This window comes from Theobroma umbraticum, unplaced genomic scaffold (assembly GCF_002168275.2).
Source record: "Theobroma umbraticum cultivar Fairchild unplaced genomic scaffold, ASM216827v3 scaffold_147.0, whole genome shotgun sequence".
Classification (NCBI taxonomy): Eukaryota; Viridiplantae; Streptophyta; class Magnoliopsida; order Malvales; family Malvaceae; genus Theobroma; species Theobroma umbraticum.
The window spans coordinates 8,745,572-8,770,902 of record NW_018397259.1 but is presented as its reverse complement, the minus strand read 5'-3'; the positions used below and the strand labels follow the sequence as shown (position 1 = coordinate 8,770,902).

The 25,331-nt window shown below is 36.2% G+C and overlaps 5 protein-coding genes across 9 annotated transcripts; 2 read left to right on the top strand and 3 right to left on the bottom strand.

The window, feature by feature from the left end:
• The first annotated feature begins 2,321 nt into the window (after positions 1-2,321).
• On the top strand, positions 2,322-7,884 carry LOC110415002 (Tesmin/TSO1-like CXC domain-containing protein). 2 transcript variants are annotated; one of them, XM_021426454.2, is made up of 11 exons: positions 2,322-2,511; positions 3,277-3,440; positions 3,526-4,276; positions 4,571-4,655; positions 4,746-4,896; positions 4,978-5,052; positions 6,009-6,189; positions 6,563-6,658; positions 6,736-6,802; positions 6,989-7,127; positions 7,218-7,884. In XM_021426454.2, exons 1-11 carry the CDS (start codon positions 2,455-2,457, stop codon positions 7,540-7,542), a joined length of 2,091 nt encoding a protein of 696 aa, XP_021282129.1. In that variant the 5' UTR covers positions 2,322-2,454; the 3' UTR covers positions 7,543-7,884. The 2 variants fall into 2 exon arrangements, with proteins under 2 accessions (XP_021282129.1, XP_021282128.1); XM_021426453.2 differs by having other exon boundaries at positions 4,568-4,655.
• A 1,278-nt stretch (positions 7,885-9,162) lies between these two features.
• On the bottom strand, positions 9,163-11,230 carry LOC110415316 (Ribosomal protein S3Ae). The gene is made up of 7 exons (XM_021426932.2): positions 11,084-11,230; positions 10,946-10,993; positions 10,714-10,819; positions 10,136-10,273; positions 9,845-10,030; positions 9,558-9,758; positions 9,163-9,432 (listed from the first exon to the last, which is right to left on the bottom strand). The coding sequence occupies exons 1-7, from the start codon at positions 11,092-11,094 to the stop codon at positions 9,337-9,339; spliced, it is 786 nt and encodes a 261-aa protein (XP_021282607.1). The 5' UTR covers positions 11,095-11,230; the 3' UTR covers positions 9,163-9,336.
• Positions 11,231-11,779: 549 nt separating this feature from the next.
• LOC110415166 (Protein prenylyltransferase superfamily protein) lies at positions 11,780-15,634 on the bottom strand. Its single transcript, XM_021426727.2, has 9 exons — positions 15,308-15,634; positions 14,481-14,545; positions 13,945-13,993; positions 13,546-13,640; positions 13,292-13,377; positions 13,105-13,164; positions 12,921-13,002; positions 12,341-12,454; positions 11,780-12,164 (listed from the first exon to the last, which is right to left on the bottom strand). The coding sequence occupies exons 1-9, from the start codon at positions 15,492-15,494 to the stop codon at positions 12,000-12,002; spliced, it is 903 nt and encodes a 300-aa protein (XP_021282402.1). The 5' UTR covers positions 15,495-15,634; the 3' UTR covers positions 11,780-11,999.
• Positions 15,635-15,828: 194 nt separating this feature from the next.
• Positions 15,829-22,365, top strand: LOC110415188 (Pseudouridine synthase family protein). Of its 3 annotated transcripts, none has more exons than XM_089783452.1 (20): positions 15,829-16,042; positions 16,414-16,492; positions 16,590-16,787; positions 16,924-17,135; positions 17,335-17,407; positions 17,488-17,544; positions 18,138-18,217; positions 18,302-18,364; positions 18,484-18,571; positions 18,684-18,787; positions 18,925-19,027; positions 19,164-19,237; positions 19,800-19,864; positions 20,029-20,204; positions 20,507-20,574; positions 20,685-20,745; positions 21,024-21,061; positions 21,166-21,234; positions 21,328-21,679; positions 21,799-22,365. In XM_089783452.1, the coding sequence occupies exons 1-20, from the start codon at positions 15,834-15,836 to the stop codon at positions 21,826-21,828; spliced, it is 2,199 nt and encodes a 732-aa protein (XP_089639578.1). In that variant the 5' UTR covers positions 15,829-15,833; the 3' UTR covers positions 21,829-22,365. The 3 variants fall into 3 exon arrangements, with proteins under 3 accessions (XP_089639578.1, XP_089639579.1, XP_089639577.1); XM_089783453.1 differs by having other exon boundaries at positions 16,414-16,495; positions 21,328-21,649; XM_089783451.1 differs by having other exon boundaries at positions 16,414-16,495.
• A 96-nt stretch (positions 22,366-22,461) lies between these two features.
• LOC110415189 (protein IQ-DOMAIN 23-like) lies at positions 22,462-24,936 on the bottom strand. Of its 2 annotated transcripts, none has more exons than XM_021426757.2 (4): positions 24,263-24,936; positions 23,914-24,153; positions 23,172-23,696; positions 22,462-23,064 (listed from the first exon to the last, which is right to left on the bottom strand). In XM_021426757.2, exons 1-4 carry the CDS (start codon positions 24,665-24,667, stop codon positions 23,044-23,046), a joined length of 1,191 nt encoding a protein of 396 aa, XP_021282432.1. In that variant the 5' UTR covers positions 24,668-24,936; the 3' UTR covers positions 22,462-23,043. The 2 variants fall into 2 exon arrangements, with proteins under 2 accessions (XP_021282432.1, XP_021282433.1); XM_021426758.2 differs by having other exon boundaries at positions 23,172-23,651.
• Between the last annotated feature and the right edge of the window lie 395 nt (positions 24,937-25,331).

The following is a 25,331-nucleotide window of genomic DNA, read 5'->3' as shown; positions in this document are numbered from 1 at the left end:
TATTCTTTTTTAGGTTTAGAGCAAATTACACCTACCATTCTTGAAATTTGATGTGTATATCTTCTTGCATGGTATTGACCAATATATTTATATACTCCTAACATCTCCGCACTTTCTTTGCTTTTTGCTCCTATGGACAATATGCGTTGTATCCTCTTAAAGCAAGTGCTTCATCCTCTCTTCATTACTTTCATCTAATCTTCAACTATCCTAACTAACCATCTTGTCTAGCTGCAAAAATTAAAGCAATGAGTTGTACATTATTGTGTTTGGTAAGAGGGAAAGAGGAAGGAAAAATAATTTTTCTTTTCCCATCATCAGTTCATGGTATGGTAAGAGGAAAACAAGAGGAGAGAAGGGAATTGAATGGATTTGTACATTTCTCTGCTCTTTAAATCATTTATTGCTCTTCTTTCTTTCTTTCTTTTCTTTCTCTTTTACCAAACAAGAGGAGAGAAGGCCAGGTGCCTCATGTGCGTGCACCTAATTCTAGTAAAGTCTCCCACTAGTCTCAATACCACCATTGGAATTTGACTAGGCAAATCTCCCACACTACAATCACAATTTACTTGTGATTATTTTTGGGTACTGCATCATAAAGTTAACATGAGTGAGTCAAGTAAACGAGGAAAATAATGATAATAATAATAATAATAGTGGCAATAAGATATTGGTTTATACCATTTTTAAATTGAACAGTTGATGAGCACGTGAGGCATATGCATATCTCGACCACCGACCCAGAAAAGGAAACATGATTGTACCAATACTATTATTGTCCGGTAGAATTTAGCAAATCTCCTATTTTGGCTACTAAGCATGATTAATTTAAGTCAAGTTAGAAAGAAACAAATATTAATTATCTTCATCTTAATATGATTATTTTATAGACATTATTTTCACCTTAAACGTGAAATTCTGACTCCATTACTGATTTAAATTATCAGATAGTATAATTAAAATTGCACTAACCATATAGTTAGCAAATTATGGTTAATTAAAATAATATTTCAAAAAAATTATTTTTCTCATTTAATACATTAAAATTGCACTAATCATATGGTTGTTTTTTATATAATTAGAGAAAGGGATTGAAACTTGTTTTTTTAAACAAGAAAATTGTACACTAATCAATAACTCAAAAGTAAGTGTAAATACTAATCATATAGTTGTGAGATCACTTTACAAATATGAAAGTAGAAATAACGATATGAGTCCATATAAATATATATGTGTCCAAATGCATTGTGCATTATGAACTGGAAACGACAAAAGGTACAAACTTTTTCTGCACAAATTGAAGTTTGCTTCACTTTTTTAGGCTGGCAATGTATCCTTGGGTTGTTGCCAAATTAATCAAATCAAAGTATCAGCCACACATTGCAAACAACCCAAATGGCAGCAAAAAGCAAAATGAAAAAGGCCAAAAAATACATCTTTAAAGTACAACTAACAGTAACAATACAATTAAAAATAAATTTTTATTTAATTTTTTTTTAAAATATGAACTTATCCAAACGAGAGAAGAGAGGAAAACAAGCTCGACAGCGTAACGGGGCACGCGATCGGAGGTGCAGGGGAAGAGAAGAGAATGGCTACTTTATTGACAGAAGGTTTTGTCGGTAACTTGCTCGACATATCACTTCATCGATGGACCATTTCGTCACTAAAATTGATGTTATTTTCATTTTTATTGACTAATTTCGAACTAATTATATTTTATCCGTAAATTTCGTCATTAATGTGATGTGAAACAATTAATCGGCTGGCAGTCAACATTATGTTGATACTTACTTGATGAGGTAGCCAAATGCAGTAGTTTATGGAGCCAAACCCCATCAGGAAGAACTCAATCGGAACTAGCATGACCATGCGGTGCTCTTCTGTGAGCTAGATCCATGCTTGAACCTGATAAAAGTACAGAAAGCATGCCTAATAACAGCATTAGGTTTTTTAAATTAAATAAATTTTAATGTTTAATAATTAATTAATTATTATTAATAAAAAACATATCATTAATGTGTATGATGAAAATGTTACGCAACATATTATCATATCACATTATTCCACTTTCCAATAATTCGGATTTAAATAAATGAAAAAAACCCAAGTCTAATAAGTCAAAATTCTTTCTTCCATTCCGAATCGAAAGGTTCATCTAATTCCGGGCCGGACATGTGGAATGGGCTGGCCCATTATTGAAGAGGGTTTTTCAAAGGTTTATAAAAACAAATAAATGAAGAAATTTTGCTTTTGTTTTCCCGCCTTCCCGCCTTCTCAATCAAATATATTTTATTACTTTTTTTTGTTTGGTCCGGGAAGACTTTCATATGTTTTCGACCAAATACAAAGAAAAAGAAAGGGAGCGTTTGGCTGTCTTTCTCTAGAGAGCTCTAAGCTTCAAGAGTTCAAAGAGAGAAAAAAGAAATGGAGATGTCGAGGCTTTGGTGAAAAATGGATTCACCAGATAAAACCCAGATCACTCCAACTCCTTCTCTTTCAAAATTTGAGGTCTTGTTTTTCCTGCACAACTCTTAGCTTTTACTTTTTAAAATGAAGTTTTATGAATTTGGGTTTTCGTTAGTTTTGTTTGTTTACTCAGAAATCATGTTAATTGTATGAAATGTTTTTTTTTTTGTTGGGTTTCGGTCATTTGGGGTTTAGAATTAAGATTTAGGTTCTAATCATTATATAATAAGTGGGTTTTTGCTTTTGAAGGTTATTTTGTTTTATTTTAGTTTAAACTTGTTGCCTGTTTTCATTTTTTGGTTAATTTGGATACTTAAGTATTAATTCTTGATGGGTTTTTGCCTTCCTCTTGTTAATTCTCCTTACTTTTGAGTGGATTACTGCTATAATTTAGGGTAGTAGCAGAATTGACAAAAGAAAGTAAGTGAAAACCTAATGAAGGGAAATTGGAAAGTTTCATTAATTTAAGTAAGTCAAGCTGCTAAATATTGAGATTCTCTACCATTCTACAATTATTCAATCTCAACCATCATGTAACTTATGCCAGGTCATTGGGATTCTATACTTAGGGATGGTGGATGTTTTGTAATTTTGTACAAATAATTATTTGGTGATATGAACTTGAAAATGTTGGCGACTTTTGTCTCATGATAGGACAAGGATACCTTTTTCCTTGTTTGGTTTAGATTGCTTTTTATTTTGCTTGGTTGTTTGATTGTTTGTTTTCTCGTGCTACTTGATCATTTGGTAATCAGGTTATCTAGAACTTATGGGCAGACAATTATATGTTGTTTTCTTTCTTTGCAGGATTCACCTGTCTTTAAGTACATCAACAGTCTTTCACCTATTGAGCTAGCCAAGTTCAGGCAGACAGATAATGCTTTCAATTCACTAGCTTTTTTGTCCCCTTCATCTTTATTTCCTTCCCCGCAGATCAGTTGCCACAGGGAATCCAGGTTTTCGGTTAAGAGGTAAAACTAAAATGTTTCTTTATTGCTCTATTTAGTTCATTAATTTAAATATTTCTACATGATGTTTTTGTTCTTCTTTCCTCAGGCATCATTTCTCAGCAGCTTCAAACTCTAGTGTCCTGCAGAGTAGTAATGACTTAAATTCTAATGAAGGAGCTTCAAAAGCCATTGAGCAATCTGACTTCTATGATGAACAACCGGGATGTCTCAATAGTGGCAGTTCATTCAAAGGAGTAAGTAGTGATCGACTTGATGAGCAATCAGATTTAGCAATTGAGCTGCCAAGAACCTTGAAATATGATTGTGGGAGCCCTGATGGTAACTTGGAGCCTTGTGATGAGATACTGAAAAATACAAGCGAGAAAGTCACAAGACAAGAAGGATCTCCTTTCCAACACAATAAGGATGAAGGAGAAGAGAGACAACAGTCATTTGAAAATGAAAGAGATTTGCGTAAAATACGTCGAATTATGTGGAGTGAAGAATCAACAGGGTGTGACTGGGTGGCAATTGTTTCTGATGTTGCTGATTTGTTGACCATGAATTCATCCATCATTAATGAGAATACTGAGGGTCAGGATCGGAGAGCAGCAGACCCTGGGACAACCTCTTTTATATCAACTATCCTGCAGTTCCCACTAGATAATTCCAATAATTTAGAAAGTACAGAAACTGGTGATCCTAATGGTTCCTGCAAACAAAGTGAATTCAGAGAGCCAGTAACAGATCAGACACCTGCCATCCTGTCTACTTGTCTACTGGACAAGCTAGTAGTCAGTGATTCAGGTTTGAACAAGGATGATGAGGGGGAGAAGTGCAACCTGTACAGCCATCAGGTCAACTTAAAGAACTATACTTGTGTTAAAGGCTTTTTTGATGCAGAGTGAATATCTCTAATAGGATAATATTTTGCATAAAATTATATATTATTGATTTCTTTTGAGGAGTTGAAAAGATAATAGCATAATTGAGTGAAGCATTGTTGCAAAATGTTTACCTTAAATCTCATAATTCTATGTTTGTCAAGAATATTTTCTATAAGAGCGTTGTTTCTGAAATATTTAAATATTTGTCTTGGTCAGTGCGTCAACACTTTTCTATAACTATGCTCTACATTATTCTCTCAGCAGCGTAGCATACGACGGCGCTGTCTAGTATTTGAGAAGTCACCTGGTTTTGGTTTGCACTTGAATTCTCTTGCAAACACCTCAAAAGGTGATGTTTCTTAAGCAGGAGATCTAGTTTCTTATAAGCAATTGATATGTATGTTGGGCTCCTTGACATTTTCTAGTTTCCTGACTGCAGATCAGAATCCTCTTAGTAAATTAACACCAAGCTCTATGAAGAGGGGTGAGGTTCCCCAATGCAACAAAGCTGTGGTTAAAGAGAATTCTCCGGAGACACCTGCTACTGTTGGTGGCAATGAGACTGACCTTAATAGTCCTGAAAAGAAGAGGCATGAATAAGATTAGTATTTTTTAAGATTTGAATTCAAACAGCTTGATATACTAATCGATTTGAGTATAATACTGTGCAGGACAAAGTTTGAACATGTGGAGGAGAATGCAGCATGCAAGCGCTGCAACTGTAAGAGGTCAAAATGCTTGAAGCTGTAAGTCTGCCTTAGTTATTCAAACCTATACTTAAGGTCAATGTGCATATTATTCATTTGTTCTACCAAGTCTATTTAGGGTTAATTCCTCCATTTGTGGATACTCAAGACCACTGGCCCTCTAATTACTCAGAATTAAAACTCATGGTGAGCCAACAGTTTTGTATCATCACTTCCAACATCTAAAAGTATAAGATACTCGGGCCTAATTCTATAGTGTTATATATCTATGATATTGGTTTTTGCAAATCTCTAGCTGCAGCAATTTATGGGCTGTACTGAAGTTAAAGTTTTATCAGTTCTACCTTTTTTTTTTAAAGTTATTTGTTTTACATTGTAATCTCCGTTGAAACTGTTTCAATTGTAATAGTGAAAGTTATAGAAGCTAGATAATAGTGCTTCGGCCAGCAAAAGGTGCCCCACTGATTAGAAGCACTAAGTTTTGCTGCTCATGTATTGTTTCTATGGTTGTTTACATAACTTATGTTCCATAGTTAAATCATATTCTAAATATGCCTATAACAGGACCGATAAAGGCTGTCAATAGCATGGAATTAAAGAAGATTTTGGTTTTATGGTTAAATTAAATGAGCAATTACTTTGCAGAATACACCTCATTTTATCTACCTTCATTAACAGGGAATAAATATTAGCTGATCCTGTTTCTCTTGCGCTTGAGTTGGATCATAGAAATGTCTACATTACTTCTGATTTCTAGGATTACTTGATGAATCAATTTCCAATAGCCTGGTAGAAGCCGATTTAAATGATCATTTTTAACTTGTTTTTGTATACTTATTTAGTTATTATTGGACTTATCCTGGTTCTTTGCTGCCTAGTTATTATTGCCACTTGTTGCAGTCACTGCCATCAATTTTCAACTGTTTCTAGCACTTGGGATTCATCTGCTTTCCATATTGTTTACCTAGTTCTACTGGCTATGATTTATGATACAGTTATTGCGACTGCTTTGCTGCTGGTCTGTACTGTATTGAGCCTTGTTCATGCCAAGATTGCTTCAATAAGCCAATTCATGAAAACAAGGTTCTAGAGACTCGCAGACAGATTGAATCTCGCAATCCACTAGCATTTGCTCCCAAAGTGATTAGAATCACGGACAGTGTTTCAGACTCCGGGGTTAGAATCTATTTCCATGATAAAGCTTCTGGGTAGTAATAGAGTAGCATCAAAGTCATCAGAGTGCATTTGCTCATCACTTATTTTGGTGTGTAACCTTTGCTTTGGTATGTTTGAATAAGGCCAAAATGAGAAAGGGGTGTCGAACCTTGGAAATCGAAACTCCTTTCTCCTTTGAAAGGTTAACAACCACTTTGCCAAGCTTGGGTTCTTAGCATGATGTTATTTGACATGGCTCATAATATTGTGATGCTTTGCCAACTTAACTATGAGCAGTGTGGGCTTTGATGATGATTTTGCCAAATTTATATAATTTGACTCTTCTTTTGAGAATTCTACGTTACTCAAATCAAGATGGTGTTTGCTCTTGCAGGGTGAAACTAACAAAACTCCTGCTTCAGCCAGGCATAAAAGAGGATGCAATTGTAAAAAATCAAGTTGCTTAAAGAAATACTGCGAATGTTTTCAGGTTTGTCAGTTCAGCTCATTCTGCATAGAAATGTTTTCCTCACCAATCTGATATGGTTGTTGTCTCTGTGTATGAAGGCTGGTGTTGGATGCTCCCCCAGCTGTAGATGTGAAGGTTGTAAAAATAGATTTGGTCAGAAGGGTGGTGAGTCTTTATCTCATACTGTTTGGTTGAATACAACTATTAATGTTTGGAACTGATATTCAAAGTTTTTTTGCCCTCTCCAATGTAGTTCTTTTAATCATCTTATTATGGCAGTACGTCCAGCACAGCAAGTGCACTCCATTTTTCTTATATTTTCTAATGTAGCCTTTTCTTTTGTTCCGCTAGGAGGTGATGAATCTGAATCTGATGGGGAGGACTTAGAGACCTGTGAAAGGAATGCATCAGAGAAAAATTCACACGACATTGTAATAAATAGAAGTGAAGAGTATCCAGATCTTTCAGTACCTTCCTCTGATTTATCCAGGTATTATTTCACCTTAGATTAGTTAGGCTATTCTTAATTTCTTATACTATCTAGATTCTTTCAAGTGGTAAAGGGTACACCATTTTGCAGGTTGCCATTTGCTTTTAGTGGGAAGCTCTCAGGATCTTTTCTCCATTCTATTAGGTTATCTCCTCAGTTGTGCACCACTCAAGAACTAGGTTCATCAGATTCTTCCTCATTTCGGCCCAAGTTTGAATCACATCTTCAGGCAATTCCAGAAGATAAAACTCCAGAGACTCTGAAACATAATTTGTCACCTGTTCTGGAAGCAACCTCCCCAAACTGCAAGAGGGTCTCACTTCCACATCGTGAGTGCAGTTCATCCAATACGTGGCGTAGTAGGAAGTTGATTCTGAGATCAGTCCCTCCATTTCCATCATTCTGTCAACCATGAAAGCTGTGACTTTCCAGTTAGAGAACTCTTTAAAGGTTACCATGTTCTTCATGATGCTGGTCTTCTCCAGCAATGAGATCTTGAGGCAATTATATTCCATATTTAGTAATGTACTTCCGGTCCACGATCCAGTGCTTAATGATTATGGCTCTTGAGCTTTCAAATTTCATAAAAGCACTGTATTATCTTTAGAATGTGCTTTGTTTATAAAAGTGAAAACTCTGTAATACTATTTTGTGTATTTTTTTCTCCATAAATTGTGGCCTAAAAACATCTTAGCGATTTTCCTTTTCTAGTGTATAATATATACTTGGAATTGCTTATTTCTAAGTTCCTGCTCGAGTTTAATCTCTTTTCCGGTGTGGATGGGATCAGAATTTTCCTCAACATCTTCTTTGATTCAACCTTCTGTTTTCTTATACTCTTCTGAATTTTGCCAAAAGGGAAATCAGCTTCAAGATTGTTAAACTGAATGCATTTGATCACAGCTTTCAGTCCAGCAATTTGTTTGGTTATAGCCACAAGATGAGCTGGGAAAGAGTCTTCTTTCTGTTTGCATTTCCCTGGTGGTTCTCTTTACATACCTCCAGTGACCCTAGAGAAGAGTTTGCTAATGAGAACCTTTCAGCCATGTTGAATTCACAAACATATTTGATTGCCTGAAGCGGATGCTCCTTTGATCTTGTGCAGGGTGTTCTAAGTTCATCAAAGGCTGTTGAAGAATGTCTGCCACTATTTCATGATGAATGAATTCCTTCAAAATCTTCACTGAATCCATACTCTTTCACAAGTTCTTTAAAACGTTTCTCATGCCTAGAGTTCCCTCTTATTCCTTACTTGATGTTCAAACCTTTCTTGAGCCATCATGAAAATTTCTTTTCTTGCATATCAAGTTTTCTCAATCCTACCTCAAACTCTAGCTTAGCCAACTCGAGTTCTTCCAACACACCCCTGATTCCTGTCAATGTCCTTTTGACTTGTCTGTGATCTTCTCATCAACTCCAAACTCCTCCCTCCGTTCAAGCTCTTCACACCTTTGTTTAGTGGCATCTGCCTCTAGACTCAGCTTTTCTTCCCTCAACTCGAGTTCCTCTCCCCCTGTTCAAGCTCTTCACACCTTTGTTTAATGGCATCTGTCTCTAGACTCAACTTCAATGGCATGGAGCTACCTGGAACGTTCATCAATGGACTTCCCAAAGGAACCATAGTGATTTTCCACTTGTTTCCACTTAAGGGTAAGTGAAAGAATGGAAGAAACACCAAGGCTGATCTTATAAACTGTTGGCGATTTCACTTTTACTAAATGCTTCTGTTTTTGGGTTTATTTTATGTTGTTATAAATCTATTTGCCTCAATGCATGCCGAGTTTAAACTAGAATACACAAAAAGCAGACATCTAATTCATCTAGTCTTCAACCTCTTTGGATTTTCGGTGTTCTACCATAAAACAATTGGCCAGAGACTTCCAACATAACCAACAGCCACGAATCTTGAGATTTTGGCATTCACTGTTCATCACGCGCCTGTACCACAATCCAACAGCTAAAGACAGGGAGGCAAAAAAAAAATGTAATGGGGTTTCAATGTTATTAAGAATAATATAAGAACAAAAAGCTCTCATCTTGTTAAGATCATTAAAAAAATGCTAAATAAAAACTTTGTAAGCTAAGGCACCAAGCTAGTTCTTCACATCAATCATAATAATGTAATATATGGGCAAAACTTCCAGATGCTGTCTACTTAACCAAGCTAAGAATGGAAGTATCACTATATTGATAAAAAACAAAGCTCTCTTCAGGCTCCAACAACCTCGGTTTCCCCCTCTGCCATTGTCTCATCAGCTGGCCTCTCCAACTTCACACCCACATCCTCTGAATAGTCACCATGAACCTGCAGATATTAACATTGCATCAAAAGAGAGTACATATCATATTCATGACGACTAAGAATCCAAACCAGAATCGGACAACATGATGCAACCATTGAAGCCAAGTTTACAATAAACCAGAACATACCTCCATCAACTTGCCAAGATCAAACTTGGGAGCCTTAAGGATCTTGACTTTACGAATGAAAACATTCTGTAAGGGATAGATGCTTGAGGTAGCCTTCTCAATCTCTCTGCCAATCACCTCAGGGATGAACTTTGCAACAAGTTCTTTCAAATCACAGGATGAGGCCTGGTTAACCATAATTTCCCTCATCTTCCGGCGAATCTGAGAAAGAACAGCAAGTAAGAAACATTGAAGTTATGTGAAACTACCACTTAACTGATCAACAATCCAGGATAAGAAATTTGAACCTGACGGATCTGGCTGGACTGAGCATAACAGGTTCGCTTGACCTGGTTTGCACGTCTCTTGGTAAAAGCAATGCAGAACAACCTCAAGCTGTAATTGTCAGTAGTCTTAACATCAACATGAGATTCAATCAAAGTCTGCCACTTGCGCACCAAAGATCGCAGCTTGTCTGTGGTGAAGTCCATTCCCTAAAATTAAGCAAGGAAAAATTAAAATTCTCCATACAGGACTATATAAAGATAAAACGCAGCCTATGTAATTGTGCTAACAAAGTAAACCATAATGCTACCTACCCAGAAGTTTGTGAGAACATTCCTCCCTTGCACATCCTCGGCTCTAAGTCGGATCTTCCTGTAAGCTTGATCTTCATCCTTTTGAAGGTCAGCCAAAGAAACCTCAAACACTCTATGCTTAAGTCCTTCAGAAGCAATCTGTCAGATCGAAGAATACAGCAGACTAGTCAGTAGCAAAACATAAAATGACTCGCAAAGCTAAAGTCTCTGAGTACATAAAACTGCCACAAGTTGAATAGTAACATCAATTTTTATCCTCCGTAACTCATACTTTAGCTTCAAAAATGTTAGGTTTAAACGTGTTATTCTCTGAATCCACCAATGCACTGCTCCACCAATTGATTATTATAAACACAAAAATATCACAAGGTTTAAGGCTATAACTATAATTAATTACATCAAATATCTACATTATCATTCTTGATTCACGGTAAGCATCACTAATTAACTCTATTCCACTAGCATTTGTTCTCAAAGTCCAAGTAAGAGTTCATTCCATCAGCTCATTTCCAATACCTTTAAGAGCATCCGAACAGTAGAGAAAAATGGGCACAGAATTATAGAAAAAAAGAACTAACCTTTGTGCCCTGAGTTCTAGTAACAAGAGTTTTGCCAATGTTCCTCTCATTGAACACTGAAGGTGCCTTGATATCATACCAATCCTTCTTTGCAAAAGGATCAGCACTGTTTCCACATAAATAATAAAAAAAACCCATTAAAAAATAAATTATCAGAAATGCTACCAAAACACTTAAAAAACAAATCTTTAACAAAATAATATAACAAAAAAAATTGTACAATTAGACTTACGCTTTCTTTTTGCCTCCCTTCTTTCCCTTTGATATCCTCTTGTTCTTCCTGCAAAGAAAATCAAAATTGAATCACTCAGAGACTCTAATTTACAAAGTTTCTGAGATAAAGTTACAATTTTGGAGAGAAAGGGGTTACCCGACGGCCATGGTTAGATAGAGTGAGGGGTGATTAGGGTTTCTAAGGAGGGGGAGAGTGAGGGGTAAGTAACAGAGGGAGCTTAATATGAAACCCTAATCCTTAAAAACCCTAGAATTGCAGTGGTGGTTTTTAGTTTATAGGGACGGAGGGTTTTGTATATGCCACTGATTTATGCGGTAATTTACAGAAATGCCTTAGGGCAGGGTTTTAGGTGTTTCGTGCATAAAAAAATATAAAAATCTTGTGAAATTGTCTTTTCATTTTTACCAAAAAACGTCTTTTTTTTTTAATTTACTTTTACTGAAAAAATAAAATTACTTGACCACCCTTAAGTAAATAAAATATTATAAAAGTTTAAAAAAATAAAAATTTATTGATGAAATCACAATACTGGTGGTTGATATAGGATTTAACATAATAATTTAACTATTTTTTATGTGGTTAATTCATTTTCTTAAATAGAAAAAGTAATGTCTAACTGTCGAATACCCTTTTGTTTATGGTGAATTATTCTATCAAATACATTTCACAACAAATGTGTAAAATTTTTTGTTTGTAAAACTAAAATCATGGGTTTTATCCTTCGGTCCTGGAAAACGAAAAGAAAATAATGGGTCGATACTAAAGGCATTGCTTTGCTCAAGTCCATTCCTTCAATCAATTATTATGCAGATAAATAATCCAACATTATGCTGGAGGAAAGGAAAATTTTCTCATAACATTTGTAGGTTTCTATGCTGTATTCAAGCCCTCCAATGGAGGACTAGAAGGGAAAAACACATGAATAGAAACAAATAACTTAGAGATTTAGCAAAAACCTAAACAATTCTGGAAAATTATCTTCATCCCCTTTTCAATTTCAGAGTATGGGGCAATAATTAAAAGCCTTCAATCAATGTCATCGGCATTAAGATTAAATTTTCAAACTTCTTAAAGCAGAAGTAAGTAGGCCAAGTTTGTCGGAAGCTCTCTGCTTGTAGTCTTTCTCCAAGGCTGTTGCTGCCAAAGATTGGAGCTCTGGACTCTCCTTGTCTTCCTTGTTCCTTCCTTTTGAAAGCTGTGCTATGGCAGAGGTGCACTGAAAAAGAGGATTAAACTTTATTTCAGCAAGAGATCAAATCTAAGGACATGGAGAAGAGCAAGTTCGGAACTATTTTTTGATAAGGTTTTAGTTAGTAGAAGGATAAAAGCTGATGCATGCGTCTAATAAACAGTAATGCATCTTAATTCTTAAAAGAAAGAGAAGGAGCTTACCAAGCAAATTCCAAGAAGTGCTCTGGTATTCTTACCCCCTGTCAAGTCTATAGTGGATGCATAATATTTCTTGGCAGTCTGAAGGTTTTCTAGTCCACCAAGTGTGTAAAGCACCTGTTAATGAAAAGTGTAATAAGTGATCATTGAAACAAGAATTCAAAGGAGAATCAAAAGGGTTCCAGCTAGAAGTTTTTTTGTTAAACCAATGCACGATGGGAAATATTATCTTGTACAGACTGACATCCATTAACACCCATCCAGTAGTTCCCTTCCTGATTAGTCAGGAACCATTATTGTTCTATGGTGAATTCATGGTCTTTACATTCTTGCATAACAGATGAGGTTCTTTGTTCCATATGGTCTTTATATTCTTGCAGAACCATAATTACTACAGAACCAGTTCTCTATTCGGTGGATTAATTATGAAAGAGAAGAAACTAAAAGAAGAGCATTTGCAAAGAGAAGAAGAATGTTATTCAGTAGAAAACTTGGAATTTAAATCACTAATGAAATAGCATCCTAGGTTCTAGATAGAACAAGTGGGCAAAAAGGTTATACAAGATATAAAGAAGACACTTACATCAGCATAGGCCAAATGATATAATGGTGCTGTAGGTTGAGATAAAATAAGCTCCTCATAGCAGAATGCTGCCTGCTTGTACCTGATTTATCAACACAAATATAAAAAGGCTTAAGCTATAGCCATGTTGTGAATTCGCAACATAAAAGGAGATAATTATCAAGCCATATAAATTAACACTCACATTTGTAGGGAGACATATATCTCTGCAAGTTCTCTCCAAGCATCATGGTCTGCCATAAATCTATCAAAAGAAAAAAAAAGGAAATTGAGTGACATTTCTTCTTCTGTATATTATCGAGTTAGAAAAATTAACAAATAAAGGACAGTGTCACTGTGGTGAGGGGAGAGAGTTTTCTGAGATATCTAACATTTCAAGATATTTATTAAGCCACTCAATAGCCCCTGAAATATTTCCTTGAGCCTTTGCCATGGCTACTCTCCTCTTTTGTATTACCTGCACAAGAATAGGATCTGTTATCATAGACCCCTTTTGTTTTAATGAAATAACACATAATCTTTTAGATTGACTCTTTTGGCCTTTCAAGAAAAAGATTGACTCTTTTGGGAGGAGTAGAAAGAGAGAGAAGTGGGGTTGGGGAGAAGCACTGGTTGCAGAATTTACTTGATCAAGTGGATTGTCCTCTAAAAGGCTTGAGTAAGCTTTTTCTGCCTCAGCCCAGGATCCCTTTGCTTCAAGCAACATGCCCTCCAGCCTGCCTGTAGACCAAGAGATATTAAAAACACTAGGCCATCAAATGGTAAGAGCAAATGAATACGGCCACCAGAAACTCATCATTTGGTACGCAAAAGCACTCAAACTAATTTAAGAACAAATTCATTCATCTTAATCATGCCATAATCCACTAATGTGTAAGCCCAATTAGGTTTGGGGTAGAATTTTGGCCAAGATGTTCAGAAGAAGCTTAATTCAGATGTGTCATCTATCAAAGGGTAGACCATGAATGTTAAGTCGTACAAACTGAACCCACAGAACATAAATTTAATTGTCATATATACTTACCAACCCTTTTGCTCTCTGGAAATTTTTTCTGTAAAATCTTTATGCAATCCTGCAATAATAAATTGCATCAATTTAAGATAGATAAACTCATAAGCCTACCATCAACAGGCAACCATATAAGCTAAACAGCACTGCAGTTCAAGAAATAATACAAGGAACTAAGAGATAAGCATAAGAATTGATGTCAGTGAAGCCTAAACCAGCAACACTGAACAAAAGTTGCACCATTATGAACATGCAACAGGCTAAAGCCAGATCTTTCTAAACTAATGCCTTCGCAGAGCATGAGAAAACTGTAAAATCAAGCACCATCTTAAAGAATTCCTAACATGTTTGAAGGAGAACCTAGATCAATAATGAGAGTGGCCCAACCAGAGGGACAATCATATAAATAGGTAAAAGAATAGAATTAGTTTTGTACATAAATGGCAGTCTCAAAAATGAATTCTTTAATGTTATAATTACATTAACACAACACAGTAACAAAAAGCTTAAAAGCAATCTGAAATGGAAAACCTCATAGACAAGATTTGTACCTTGGCAACATCAAGACATTGGCAATCCATAGCAGCAATTGCTACTTGCTCATATAGAGTCCATTCTGCATCAAGATATAAGTAGTTGTTACTAATAATTACTGTACATAAAAAGTGGGATATAAATTAACAGTAGAACCCAAAACTTAAAATCACATGCTGACAGATCAAAGGGCACTGGCTCGCAAAAGCATATTGCCCTTAGCACATATGAAATTCAATGCCAACAGAAGTCCTGAATGATGTTATACCACTCGAGAAAATGTATAAAACTAACAAAAAGTCTTGTATCTAAATGAAGGTATAAAACTAACAAAATGTCTCAAACGCATTAAGCACTACAAATTGTGCTTCAAGAAGTTTTATCTAACTATTTCTAATTAATTCTCAAAACTCCAGCCGAGAAATCAATATAATGAATACTCAGCCTGACTTCTTGACTCGCTAGTCAAACCAATTTAAATCAAGCTTGAAACTTTCCAATTTTCATTTTAAAAAGACAATTACATCACCTCGAGCATCTATTACCCCCATCAAATCTGCAATTCTTTTTTCTTTTTAAATCATAAAGCTTCGAATTTTAATTTTAAGCAAATCAATGACAAGGTCCGCAATCCATAAAGCTTCAAGTTGTGAAATTCAAGCAAAACCAAAGTGAGCAAATCAATAAAAGAATTAAAATTCCAAAAGCAAAGCAAAACCAATTGCATAAACCAATAAAAAAAACTCAAAATTGAAATCAAACACTTTCAAATCATCGAATACAATGAAAACCCAATTTCACAAATCAACCAAACAAGCTAAAGAAAGAAAGAAAACAGACTAACCTTCAGGGCCAAGAGCAGATCTTTTTTTGGGGTCATTCAAGATCGACAAGCCATGCTTCAAGACTTTCTCTGAACGCCTAACTTTGAGCTTCCTGACAAGGCAAAGATACTCCCAAACACCTCCTCCTCCATTGTCAACCTGATTTTCAAGGCTGTTCAATTGGGTTTCCTCTGTTTTGCTCACCATCTCTCTTGTATTTCTTTCTTGGTATCTATAGACTAGTTGCTCTGTTTTTGGTTTCTCTCTCTCCTCTCTGGCCACTGGCCGGTGTTTTGGATCTATAGTGGGTTATTAATTGACTTTTTGCAACACTTTCATCCTTTGTTTTGTTGTGTTTTAGTTCCATCTTCCAACTGCTGAAGGCAATGGGCTCTACCTCTTTTACTTTTCTTTTCCCATACCATAGCCCTAAAGGCCCAAAATAAAGCACCACGCCACCCGCAAAGGAGACAGACCCCACCAAAAGCAACAAAACGCAGCGTATTATAGCAGAACATTAAACCCTGAGGAAACCAGAAAAGCGAAATGTGGCGTTATGGCGTCTCAATTCTAAAACCCTACCACTACGTCCACTGCAAAAGCTACCCAGCAAATTCAAAATCAAACTTGACAAAAACCCCAGTCATCAAATCATCAAATTCCTGGACTTTAATGACGACCATCACCGAATCCGATGTGGGAATCCTTTGTTTCATCTCCCACCTTCCTGGTTTCCGTGGCATCCTCAAACAAAGGTGAAAGGTCCCTCTTTTTTTTAAAAAAAAAAGAATAAGAGAAACTAGTACTGTAAACCCTCTTTTGTTTACATTCTTTTGGAAATACCTATTTGTTGAATTTTGTTTATTTCACGTGCATGCATGAATATTTGTTTGCTTAGTTGATATGGTGGAATGAGGTTTAGTTTAGTGGCAAAGGGCTTAGCTTGACTCAAGCTCGTAGCTTGCTAGTGGTGTAGGTATCTGGGATTGACAAAAAGGGGTTCTTTTTCTTTAATAAAAATGGAGAAAAAATGAACATTGGAGGTTTTGAGAGTGATTTCTGTGTTATGAATTGGCTGTAATGGCAGTTGTCTATGGAATTTGATTGCTTTGAATTTTTTGTGAAGGTATTCTGATTTCATTGTGAATGAAGTAGACACTGAAGGAAATGTTGTTCATTTGACCTCCTTAGATGCCCCTCCGGAGGTGGTCTGACTCAAATTCCCTTTTCCAATTCATCTTTGAATGTATTTTGTGTATTTTAATAGGTGATAGTTTTTTTTTTTTGAATAAATTTACTCAGGCTGTTCAGGAAGTTGAAACAAAGATACCTGATCAACTGAACAAGTGTTATGCATCTGAAATTATAAAATTCAGATCACTTGCTGGTGACACTGATGCAGATCGCTTAGAAGCTTTTATTAATCAAATTACTTCAGGCAGTGAAGAAGATATCTGTCCTATTGTTCTGTCACCGGACTCTGATAAATCTCATCGAACGGTAAGCTTTCATTTTGTTTTCTTGTTACTTTTCCATTTACCTTTCTGGGCCTTTCTCATGTAGGTGTTACTCAATGTAATGCAAAGTGGGAATCAAACTAACTAGAAGGTTTTTGTTTTGAGTTTGAGATTTTCAGGCAATGCATAATTTCTTTAAGGAGAATCTTAGATTCCTTGTCACTGACACAGTTGATGGACCTGATTCTTCATCAAAATGCATTCGTGTGCGATTAAATTCTGGGAATAACAACAAGGGCAGAAATTCCAAAAAAAGGAAAGAGAGAGGTGATAAGCCCTATGATAGTAGAGGTTCAAGCCACTGGCCAGAGCATCTTGGCAAGTTCCTTAGGTAGCCTATCTCACTCTTATATTCATTTTTTTTTTGAAAATTCACTTTTACATTCATTTGATGCCTTTCAAGATGGTAGAAAGAAAAATCATGTCAGAGCTTTCTCCTTTCTGACTCAATTGCCTTATTGTGCCATGAAGTCATTATTATTGCACTTGAATTACATCTTGAAACTGCTATCTTCTATGTGAATATTCAGGTTCCATCTTTACAAGGAGAATAAAGATACACAGGAAGCTTTAGGGTTGATTGGAAAGTTGCTTGGCATTCAGGTATGATGAATGATATATTTAAAACTGGTGGTAGTACCTATTCAATGGAAATGCTTTTCATTAACATGTGTTTTTGGCAGCCAAGGTCATTTGGATTTGCGGGAACAAAAGATAAGCGGTCAGTTTCAACTCAAAGGGTAAGTTGGTCACATATTTGCTGCTTTTGTGCTAAAATTAATTGGCATGTTGGTTAATTTTGGCAGATTACTTGCTCTACCATGAACTGTGTAGCTCATTTTGGGAGATTATATGATCAAAAGCAGACATGTTATGTAGTGTTAGTTCTCTTCTAAAATAAATATGCAAAAGCTAGACTTTAGTGTCTTGAAAAGCTGATGGATGTTATGTTTGAGAAACTTTCTGAGGGAAAATTATAATTAAAACAAATTGCAGCAACCTCAATCTGTTGACTAAACCCATACCTCTGTATTAGAAGAACTGGTGTCAAAAACGTCCATAAGTGACGTTTGATTGCATTATCGTTCTTGTTGTTCTACCTGAAAACCATGTTACTAGTTATGCATTTCAATGGCATAGAAATTTAAGTTATGGAACACTACTGCCTGACTAATAGCTTCTCACTATGTCTTCATTCTAAATGCCTCCAGCACATTGATCTGTGTATGGATGGCTCTGATACTTCTTGTGTATGTGCACTTTTGTGTATGTTTGGGTTTTTGCTGTATAATTGATTGCATTTAAGTGGAGCTTTTTCCTTTTGGGTCTCCAGGTAACTGTTTTCAAGCAGCATGCAAGCAGATTAGCTGCATTGAATGAAAGGTTGATTGGTATTAAAGTGGGAGACTTTTGGTAAGGTTGATGGATGTAAGATTCTGGTTTTCTTATCAATTTATGGCTTGATGAACCATTACTTATGGTGCCATTATTGTCTAGTTATGTCGAGGATGACCTTCTTCTTGGCCAGCTCTTAGGAAATTGGTTCACAGTCATACTGAGGTGAGCTTGCTTTCCCGCATATGAATTCCATATTAATGTTGCCTTATTCTTTGAACATCCTCATGGCTACTTTCAACTTCCGATATCCTATCGCTTATCGAACTCATTTATCCATCCAGAGGAATTGTTGCAGACTCTGAAGAAACTATCAAAGCATCTGCGGAGTCCTTGGGAAGGCATGGCTTCATCAACTACTTTGGTTTACAAGTACTTCCTTGATCATCTTTCTTTCTGCTCTCTCTCCCCTTCTCCCCTTCTCCCCTTCTTCCTGATTTGTTCTTGCTTTTATATTCTTTTCTAAGCCTCTATAATTTTTCAGCGTTTTGGAAGTGGTTCTATTCCAACTCACCGTATTGGAGCCACATTGCTGCGAGGAGAGTGGCAAGCTGCTGCAAGCACAATACTTGATCCAAGAGAAGGGGATATCCTTCATTTAACATTTTTTTTCGTTTTCTTTTGGGCAAAGCACTTTTTAGATGCTTGACTACTCAAAGGGTTTTCTGCATTCAGCTCTGAGATATAATTATTGGTTATAATCTTGACTTGAATATCTAAATACAAAGAGACTTTGTAAGCAAGGCACGGGAATATTATAAAGAAACTGGTGATATAGAAGGAACTCTCAGGCAATTACCTCGCCATTTAGTTGCAGAAAGAGCTATGGTAAGTTCCCAGCTAGTTGCCCCTGCATGGCTTTGATATCCATTATTTCGGCTTATTAGTGCTTAATCAGATTTTCTTTGTGTGTCTCATAATAAAAAGTCATATTTATTCTTTTACCTTTTTCAATTTCATACAGCTGCAGGGTTTGAAGAAATGTCCTGGGAACTACTTGCAGGCCCTGAAGGCTATACCTAGGACTTTGAGAATGATGTAAGTGCTTGATATAACAGGAAGCAGTAATGTAATTTTGGTCTCTCAATTTCTAAATGGCCAGCCTCCAGAGAGGCAAAATAAATATTTGTTTATGTCTGTGTACTCTAAGTTCTCATCGTTAGAATGTTTTGTGTGATAAATGCTTTAGTGAGCTCTGGCACAATCTTTTACTTTGCCGCTTTGCTTGTAAGTTTATCTCTCACTGTCTCACATTTCATTCTTAAATCCATCGTGAGCTTTGTTTTACTGTTAATGGCCAGATTATATATTTCCGGTTTACTGCAATAGCTTGATTGGTTACTGACAATTCACCCCTTTCCCTATGTGTTTCATTCTTGTTAATAGATGCAGTAGTGTTAGTTGAGTTGAACAAAGCCTAGTTAGTTGATATGAGGATAATTACATTGAGATCCTTAGAATCAGTTGTCTGTTCTCTCTCAAGAAATATATAGAGATAGATCCTCACAATTGGTTCACCTCTCTCTCTTACACACACACTTTTACATGCATGAGAACAGAGGTAATATTGAGTCTAAATTATTTCTGTTTTACTGATCAGGTATGTACACAGTTACCAAAGCTATCTGTGGAACCATGCAGCAAGTATGAGAGTGGAAAAATATGGTATGCTGTTTGATATTTTTACTTTTTGGTGGGTGGGGGGGTATTTATGCACTTTTAACAGAGAGCCTTTCTAGTTTATGCTGTCATTATTTTCATTATCAAAGCTGTACTAAAATGTTTCAAGGTAACTGTCCAACATGACTCTGTTATCCTACCATATACAGGAAGCAATGAAGTTGTTTTAGGGGACTTGGTATATTGTAAAGGAAATGATGCAGAAAAGGTGAAAGTTGTTCCAACTGAACATGAAGATAATAACTTTGAAGATGCATATGATTATAGTCAATTAGATGAAATATCTGGAACAGATCTTCCAGAAGGGAAAAATAATCTCGTTAAGGTCAGTAGTTACTTGTTTTTATGTATAGCTTTTTCTAATTTCTGAATTGTGAACTGAGGGTGTTAAAGGAAATTTAGAAAACAATTGATACTGAAAAATAGTTTGTTTAATACAATGCTTAGATGATAAATTTTTTTTAGAATACTTTAGCTTACTTTGTTACCTAATTTTTGAAAGTGTGAAAGATGTTCTAATTTTGGTTACATTAGATGATAATCTGCTGTATACTTTAAATGAAATGTTAGTATCAATCTTTTTAACCTCGATTCAAAGAATTTAAGATAGCTTCCACTGTCTGGCAGGCCATAACTGCAGTAGATATTAGTACTGGAAATTATACTATCGAGGATGTTGTCCTTCCTATGCCTGGGTAAGGGAATACCGTAAGGAGTTGCTGCAGATTTTACATTGCCCTTATCATTTCCATATTTAACTTTTCTTTCTTTCATTCCTGACAATGTTTTGCTGTTTCCTTGGCAGTTCTAGAATAATTTATCCAGTGAACGATATTGCCAATGTATATCATGATATGGCAAAGAAGGTCCATTATCCTTGTTAATATATATTAAATCTTGCTATGACTCACTGCATGCTATTTAAGTTATAACTTACTGGAAAATGAAGGCACGCATTCATTACTTAATGAACCTTTCTCTGCACAATTTCGTGATGTGCTTGCCAAGGGTAACTTTAATTTGATGTGAAAAAATTAAAGTTCTGATTAATGAACGGTAGCTGCCGGGGAGCTACTACTTGTTACTTCTTTCGTTTAAATACCAAATTTTAATGTTCTAATATTCATTTTTTAAAATTTATCAGGATGGGATCAGCTTGACTGAGAGTGTTCATAATACCAAGTACATATACATTATTTAAAACCGTCCCTATATTTTTTCCCCAAGACTTCTTCTCAAACTCCCCCTTCATGTTTTTTTTTTTAATTTTTAATTTTTTATTGTAGGGAATTTTCAATAACCAGCATGACGGGAAGCTACAGGCATGTTTTTCAGAAGCCAATTGACTTTGAATGGTATATCTGCTTTTCCTTTGTCTTTTTTAGCAGAGTTCTTTTAGATGCCTTGGAAATACTGTAGACCAAGTAATACCATCTATTTTGTTTCAGGGAATTGCTTTCATATTCAGATGGAACTATAGCATTGTCAGAGACAGATTTAGACAAAATTGCGAAAACTAAACCTGTGAACCTGGTCAAGGAAGAGAAACCAACCAATGGAACTGAGGGCCAAGATCCATCTGATCATATGGAACATATAGAGAGCTTTGAGGATGATAAAAAGTTTTCAACTGACAATGTTGAGGTGGAGGGCTCTAGAGAAGCTGAGCCTCCACAAATTCATTCTTTGCCTGAGTCAAATTCTCTGGGAACTCAGAAGGCTCTCAAGTTGGCCTTCACACTTCCTGCTTCTTGCTATGCTACAATGGCCGTAAGAGAGCTTCTCAAGACATCAACATCTGTATGCACTTTAGTTAATTGTTTCTTTTGTTTGTCAATTCTGAATTTAATTCCCTACCCATCTCAAATTATAGCCCAATATAAAACATTACCTTCCTTTGTTCTTTGCTGTATTTGCAGGTTGCATTCCACAAGGCTCTTAACCAATAAGCATGTTGTTGCTCGCATACTTTACGATACTAGGATCAGGTTGCTGTGTCTTTCAGCAGGAAAAAGCACTAATATTTGCATCAAGAATTAAGGATGAGAAAATGAGGTTTACTCCCATATGTTAGAATGCATTTTTGTTTATATGTAAGTTTCTCTATAATGAGACAAATTTTTCCCTCTTTGCCAAGTAGCACATTACTCGACTAACGAAGTCAGACCTGCATTTCATTTCTGAGGAGTGCATTTGTCCCACATAAATCACACACTGATTCCTTTAGAATGCATGGAATTGGTTTGCCCGTGCATGTTGTGCTTTTATGCACGAGTATTCATAGTCAAAAGGACTTCACAAAACTAGTTACATGTTTGAAAAACCTTGCTAGATTAGAGTAGGTTGAGTGGTTGATGCAAATCTTCTTGCAGTTGAAAAGTCTGAAAGGCAGACGCAGCTGGAAGCTTTGGGAAATAGAAAAAGAGAATGTGTATCAATCTTGTATCTGTAATTCTATAATATTTTTAATACTTTTTCCAATATAATGTATCTCTAAGTTTCAAGTACTATTGATATACACAACGATGAATTCATTTGATTCAATCTATAAAGCCAAGTCGCGGTACAAACTTGTATCTACCAAGGCTGAAATATAGTATTTGCCTTCTCTCTCCCTTTCTAATCATCTGCGGGCTAATCCCATCGGCCTCAATCTCCTATGAGGACAAGTTTCGAACTTGGGTTTTACATAAGGATCTCGAGAAAGCCCAGTAACCAGGCAACTGGGCATCTTCCATGTCCAAAGGCACCTTGCTCATTGAAAACTAAACCTGATTCCTAGATCTAAACCAATATATGCAACACATTAAACATGCAAATGTAATTTACATTTTGTAATCGTGATTACAGCTACAGTTTCTTGCTTCCATTTGATTTTAGCATTAGTTATAGAAGTGCACAGAAGTGTCATCAATAAATAATTTCCTGCTTAAAATTTTTGCTTAATCATGATTTCATACCACTAATTAACCACCTCAGCAAGTAAAGAAAAGGACTTCCAGTTATTTTTTTTTTCATGAGCAATTGTATTCAGAGTGTGAAGTCTTTGCAGCGTTCTTCTTTCCTATATACCATCGTAAACTAGTTTTTCTGCTGCTAAATCTTGAATCAACTATCTTGTTCATCACTTCTCTGCTGAGGGTTGAACGTTCTTGAATCTTCAGTTAGAACAAAGTTGCATGAGGCTGCAGATATGTGAACCAGAAACGAGTTAGAGAATGCAACCTTAAAGCAAAACCAAGAAAACGAACTGAACTTTATTCCACTGCAGAGAAATTTTGACTTGACTTACCTCATTTGTAACAAGAGATTTCCGATATTCAGAGTAACTGGTTGGGCCACTGGTATCACCCTCATTGTCTTTGGGTGTCCTTGTTGACCGATGAAGTGTGACAAACCATGGTTCTTGATTCCATTCTGCAACGCCTTTCGACTGTGAAGATGAATAATGTTGTTGAATATTGTCACCCATTTCTTCAGCTGAAGTTGTTTTCTTGCCCTTTGCTTTGGAGTTGCATGCAGGTCGTTGTTTTGGTTCACTTTGTGACCTGAATTTGGCCCTTGAAGATTCTGTGTTGGTCATGTAATTTGGCATGTATGGATACTCATGAGAACTGAAAGAGGATCTTCCCCGTGTTGGCTTGGACATTGGAGGAGAATGTCTGGGACTGTTGTGCGTTGTGAAGGAAAACTCCTCATATTTTTGTTCTCGCTTTGAGATCGAAAGCTCTCCAGAGTAATATTTGGTGATTCCATGTTCAATCCTCTCAATCTGTGAATGATTCATAAAACCATTTTGGCTCTTCACAATTCCACGCTTTTCATAAAAATATAATAGTTATTAGTTGTTGAGTTTGGAGCACTTTATTTTAGTACTTGCTTTTCTTCGAAGGCACTAGGTTATTGACTTTATTGCACCAGTAGTTCATGTTTGGTTGATTAGAAAATGATGGAAAATGAAAGAAAACCAAACAGGCTATCTGATACCTTTGGGGTATAGAGATGTTAATGCCTTCATGGAAAGAAATACTTACTCTCTCTGCTCTTTTGAACCCCATCTCCTGGGGAAACCTTCCGTATCTTGATGATCGACATTTTACAGCAGGTCGTTGTTCCTCAGCCATCTGGATTCTCTGAAACCGGGCTCTAACTTGTATTGCCATAAGAGCATGCATACGTCTGAGAGTAGCAGTTGTTTGTTTCCTCACCAGGTGACCCCTAACCAGTGCTTGCAACTTGACTAGTCCCCTCAAAGCATGTAAAGCTTTCCTCGCCTGCAATGATATTTGATCAATGATATCATTTCTCTCAAACATTCTGTCCTAGTTATACAAATGGCAAGGCCTGCAACACGGGAATAAAAGAAAAGGTTCGGATTAGGACCAAAAAAGAACGAAAGGCGGCTTGAATCCTGGTGGCAGCTGCATCTTCTACCGCTTTGCTTATCAAAGAAGCTGCAGATGTTGCCTTTGTTTTTCTTTTGGTAGCTCTTGTCATTGCCATTGCCAAAACCCTGGTGTTATCATGCCGTTTCTCCAAGCCCAACACAGCTTGCTTCACAAGTGGAGTAGCGGTCATCGAGTCAAGGGACCTGGAACTCTTGTGAGCTCTCTCTTTACTAGCCAACTTCCCGAAACTCCATCTCCTCTTGAAAGGAGCTGCAGGTGGAGTAGCACATGGAGTTGTCACACTTCCTTCTTCAAACGATATTGAAATGTTTTTCCTTTTCCCTTTATCCTCCTTTCTCCCTAGCAAGAAGTTTACCAACCATCTGCTTGCCTTTCCCATATCTATCACACCAAGAAGGATCCTCACCTTAGTCTCTCTGAAACGAGATGAAGATCAATACCTACACTACTCTTTCCTTGTCCAAATACTTGTGTATAGGACTTTGGCTATCGTATAGTTTATGTAACTTGTTAATGTTGTTGACTGGTATTTTAAATTCATGTATGTTGGTATGGCTTTTCTTGCCATTAAATTTATGTCCTTCCATTATTTTATATATTTTATATTTGGCCAGGGCCTGCAATGGAAAACTCACCCTGATTAAGCCATTTGCCACTCCCTTGGAGATTCCTGGTAAAGATTCCTCTCCACTTGATAGAGCTTTCTCAACTGCTAAATTTTTTGTTTCTCTGAAAGTAGGGGCCCATAGAGAGAGACTATATATGGTCCCATTTGATGTAATTGTAACTTTGAGTGAAATGCTCTGGAGAAAGCTTTGTCTATACGAGATAGGTTATCTTAATAAACAGAGAAAAAAGGTCTACCTGCTTTTAGAAAAATTCAGAAGATTGACTTAAACCAAGAGGGCCTTCAATGAAACAAATTTGTCAAAGTTTATTTTTTTTTGTGTTTGTCACGTTATCAAGTGGAAATCTTGAATCTTAAACTAATTGTATATTTAAATGAAACTAACATCTTCAACTTGTGAGATAATTCTTATAAA

Excerpts from the sequence above, each read along its gene's own strand:
- LOC110415316 (XM_021426932.2), bottom strand. Across the intron at positions 10,274-10,713 it reads CTAGAACTCAGGGCACAAAG|ATTGCTTCTGAAGGACTTAA; the intron begins GTTAGTTCTTTT and ends TCGATCTGACAG. Across the intron at positions 10,031-10,135 it reads ATGTTCTCACAAACTTCTGG|GGAATGGACTTCACCACAGA; the intron begins GTAGGTAGCATT and ends GCTTAATTTTAG.
- LOC110415189 (XM_021426757.2), bottom strand. The coding sequence starts at position 24,667 with ATGGGAAAGGCAAGCAGATGGTTGGTAAACTTCTTGCTAGGGAGAAAG. Across the intron at positions 23,697-23,913 it reads GGTTCAAAAGAGCAGAGAGA|CGTGGAATTGTGAAGAGCCA; the intron begins GTAAGTATTTCT and ends TTTTATGAAAAG. Across the intron at positions 23,065-23,171 it reads AATCTCTTGTTACAAATGAG|CCTCATGCAACTTTGTTCTA; the intron begins GTAAGTCAAGTC and ends ACATATCTGCAG.
- LOC110415166 (XM_021426727.2), bottom strand. The coding sequence starts at position 15,494 with ATGGTGAGCAAAACAGAGGAAACCCAATTGAACAGCCTTGAAAATCAG. Across the intron at positions 13,641-13,944 it reads TCCAGAGAGCAAAAGGGTTG|GCAGGCTGGAGGGCATGTTG; the intron begins GTAAGTATATAT and ends CTTGGTCTACAG. Across the intron at positions 13,165-13,291 it reads CTTAATAAATATCTTGAAAT|ATTTATGGCAGACCATGATG; the intron begins GTTAGATATCTC and ends TTCTTTTGATAG.
- LOC110415188 (XM_089783451.1), top strand. The coding sequence starts at position 15,834 with ATGTGGCGTTATGGCGTCTCAATTCTAAAACCCTACCACTACGTCCAC. Across the intron at positions 18,365-18,483 it reads TGGTTCACAGTCATACTGAG|AGGAATTGTTGCAGACTCTG; the intron begins GTGAGCTTGCTT and ends TTATCCATCCAG. Across the intron at positions 21,235-21,327 it reads AAGCCAATTGACTTTGAATG|GGAATTGCTTTCATATTCAG; the intron begins GTATATCTGCTT and ends ATTTTGTTTCAG.
- LOC110415002 (XM_021426453.2), top strand. The coding sequence starts at position 2,455 with ATGGATTCACCAGATAAAACCCAGATCACTCCAACTCCTTCTCTTTCA. Across the intron at positions 4,656-4,745 it reads TCTTGCAAACACCTCAAAAG|ATCAGAATCCTCTTAGTAAA; the intron begins GTGATGTTTCTT and ends TCCTGACTGCAG. Across the intron at positions 6,803-6,988 it reads TAGATTTGGTCAGAAGGGTG|GAGGTGATGAATCTGAATCT; the intron begins GTGAGTCTTTAT and ends TTGTTCCGCTAG.